Below are 3,750 nucleotides of genomic sequence, written 5' to 3'. Positions count from 1 at the left end.
CAGAAGTGAAGAAGAGGGCAAAAACAAACAAACAAAACAAAAAGGTAATTTTGAAGCAATCAGCCCTAGGACGTGATGGACCTTGAGACCAGAAAAACTAGCTAGTGCCTGGCTACCAATGCCAACCACTCAGGAAAGGATCAAATCTGGAGATCCTGGATAGAGTGGGAAGAAAAACGTGGAACAAAATCCAAAAACTCAATAGTGACCAGAATTACTGGTCGGATGGAGCCTGGTGAGATCCTGAAAACTATGGCCCTGGGATACATTCTGGGCCTGGAATAAAACTCACTCTTGGAACTGGCTCTCAGCCCAATAGTAAACAAGATGTACACTTAGACCATGCAACCCAGGGTGACGCACCCACATAATCTACGGAAATGCATCCCTTGGGATGACTGACCACAGGGCACCAGAGGGGCAACATTCGCTCAGAGGAAATGCGGGACACACAAGAGTACATAACTATGAGGGGCACAGGGGGAGGAGGGGTTACTGGGCAAGGAGGAGAGGAGACTGGGTTAGGGTTAGGGATGGTTATTAGGGAGTGAAACTAAATGTACATGTAATATTGAATGTAAAACAAACTCTGCTCTGTGAAAATAAAATAAAATAAAAGACAGGGAAATCAAAAGCATTCAAATTGGTAAGGAAGAAGTCAAACTATCTCTATTTGCTGATGATATCATCGTATACATAGAAAACCCAAGAGACACAAAAACTACTTAGCATAGTGGTGGGAAATGAGACCAACATACAAAAACCAGTTGGATTCCTCTATCCCAGCAAAGAGATTGCTGAAAAGGAAATCAATACCATTTACAATAGCTATCCAAAAAATAAAATACTTGGGAATAAATCTTACCAGGGACACAAAAGACCAGTACAAAGAAAACTACAAAAGACTACTTCAAGAAACCATAAGAGATCTACATAAATGGAAGAATACCCCAAGCCCATGGATCGGAAGATTGAACACTGTGAAAATGTCAATGCTACCCAAAGCAATCTATACATTCAATGCAATCCAAATCCAGATCTCATCACCATTCTTTAAGTATGTGGAAAAGCCAATCACTAATTTAAAAGGAAGGCGACCTTGGATAAGCAAAGCAGTATTGAAGAAGAACAAAGTAGGAGGTCTCAGACTCCCAGATCTCAAAACCTACTATGCAGCCACAGTAGTCAAAACAGGCTGGTATTGGTTCAGTGACAGACATACAGACCAGTGGAACAGAACTGAGAACCCAGAAATAGATCCATTGACCTATGGTCAGGTGATTTTTGACAAAGGCTGAAATCCATTTTATTGGGAAGAGATGGTCTCTTTAACAAATGCTGCTGTGGCAAAACTGGATGTCCACATGCAGAAAAATGAAAAAAGATCCATACTTCACACCAAACACAAAAACTAACTCCAGATGGATCAAAAATTTAAATGTGAAACTTAAAACTAAAGTTCCTCAAGGAAAAACTAGGGGCAAAATGTAGGGGCCCTAATTTATGGCATAAATATGTCAAGCATAACCCAAAATGAACAAAAAGCAGAATATAGACTAGATGAGTGGGACCTTCTAAAAATTAAATTTTTACATGCTTCCAAAGACTTCTCCAAAAGAGTCATAAGAGAACCTACAGATTGGGAAAAAATATTCGGGAACGACATATCTGACAAGGGACTTATGTCTAAAATTTACAGAAAACTCCAACACCTCAACAACAAAAAGACAAACAATTCAATTAGAAAATGGGCAAAAGATATGAATAGACACTTCACCAAAGAGGACATTCAGGCAGCCAACAAACACATGAAGAAATGTTCACGATCATTAGCCATTAGAGGGATGCAAATGAAAACAACAATAAGATACCAACTTGCCCCAGCACTAATATCAAAGTTCAACAGGACAGAAAATAACAAATGCTGGAAAGGATGTGAAGAGATTGGAACTCTCATACACTGCTGGTGGGACTGTCAAATGATGCAACTACTGTGGAAAGCAGTGTGGTGATTCCTTAAAAAAGTTGGCATTAGAAATACCATTTGATCCAGCGATTCCATTATTAGGTATATGTCCTAAAGAAGTGAGAGCCAGGACAAGAACAGATATATGCACACCCATGTTCATTGCAGCACTATTTACAAAAGCAAAAAAATGCAGACAACATACATGCTCATCAACAGAAGAATGGATAACCAAACTATGGTACAGAAACACAATGAAATACTATGCAACACTAAAGAATAATGTAGAATCTGCAAAACACTGCATAATGTGGATAAACTTGGAGGATATTATGCCGAGTGAAGTAAGTCAATCACAGAAGGTCAAATATTGTATTAGTTCATTACTTTAAAAAGTCAAGGAAAGGTTTATATAGGGAAGGAAACTTTCTTTGTTGGTTACCAGGGGTGGGAGGGGAGGGGAAGGAACAATGCTTCCCCTCAGAAAAAAAGCAAAAACAAGAAAAACCCAGCATGTTCAACTAAGGAGCCTTCTATGGCACTTAAAAAGCCTTAGCAAGGTAACTTCTTCACCTATAAGGAGTGTATACTTGACTTACTAACTGAATTATTTTGCTGTGTAGGGCTTTTAATTATAAGTAAGGTGAGTGCTGAAGAATATCTACCAAAATTAGTTCTACTCTCTGTTCTAGCAGAAATGAGACAGTAGGGCCAGTTTATTGATTCAGCCTATTAAGAATCATGTTAGCTGTTTTCTTTTCTTAAGTACCACAGTATAGAAAATTATCTGTAAAAAACTGGAAGTTTTTTTTTTAAATTTAGAGAAATACTTTTAAAGTTGAACTTTAAAAAAGTTAAATAACTCAAAAGGTAAGTTCAATCTATGCATGTTAAAGAGGAGTGAAAGAAATCAATGACTAAAATCAAGAAAATAATCCTTGTCACTGAAAAAAAAAATGAGTTTATTTAAAGCAAAACTGGTAACTCTTTAGTAATGCTGATTCATTTCATCAAGGAAGAATTAAATTATTTGAAACCAAAAATTTAAAAAGTTCTCTTTTTATCACCAAATAATTTGTGCAGAAATTGTTAAATGGGAACCTATTTTGCTGTGTAAACTTTCACCTTAAACACAATAAAACATTAATAAAAAAATTATCCCCAGAGAGTAAATTAAAAAAATGCAGTAAAAATGTCATTTTATCAACGTACCTTAATAATGTTGTTGAGAAAAAGTGTCAAACATAAAACCATGAGTAAATGTAACAGAAGTTTCCCAAGTCTATTAAAGAAGCTTCCAGTTTTCAGATTTTTCTAGAAATTAAAAGAGATGACTTTTAATTCTTAAATTATAACTTCATAAACACTTAAGATGAGATCATCTAAGGATTTAGAACATTGGCTTGTGCAACATATATATGGAAATTTACATAGGCTATATAATCTACTAAGTTTTATGACCCACCCAGTGGAGCTGAGAAAGAAAGATCTGGTGATTAGCTTTAGTAATGATTGAAAAAAGAACACTGGGAGGCATACGAGAGTTAAAGGCAGCATAAGTAAATACTATAACATTCATTATCCTTCAATAACAGTTACAACAATAATGTATGAATAGATACATAGATAGACACTGTAGTTGAATAGGTGTGGAAAGGTGAATGGGACTACACCCATGAATATGTCTGTGTCTATACATATATGTATATATATGTGTTTGTATGTGTATGTATATATAGATATGCATTTATGTATGTGTGTGTGTGTATATATATATATATATA

General features: G+C 35.8%; 1 protein-coding gene across 1 annotated transcript in view; it reads right to left on the bottom strand.

Annotated features, from left to right (window-relative positions):
• Positions 1-3,750, bottom strand: part of DPY19L3 (dpy-19 like C-mannosyltransferase 3) — a 162,530-nt gene that overhangs the window by 36,155 nt on the left and 122,625 nt on the right. Inside the window, exon 9 of the mRNA XM_007954335.1 lies at positions 3,179-3,280. Within this exon, the coding sequence (XP_007952526.1) occupies positions 3,179-3,280 (102 nt within the window). The remainder of the gene's footprint in view (positions 1-3,178; positions 3,281-3,750) is intronic.

Source organism: Orycteropus afer, unplaced genomic scaffold (genome assembly GCF_000298275.1).
Source record: "Orycteropus afer afer isolate SDZICR_OR568_19922 unplaced genomic scaffold, OryAfe1.0 scaffold00459, whole genome shotgun sequence".
NCBI lineage: Eukaryota > Metazoa > Chordata > Mammalia > Tubulidentata > Orycteropodidae > Orycteropus > Orycteropus afer.
This window is presented reverse-complemented; position numbering and strand designations above follow the sequence as displayed.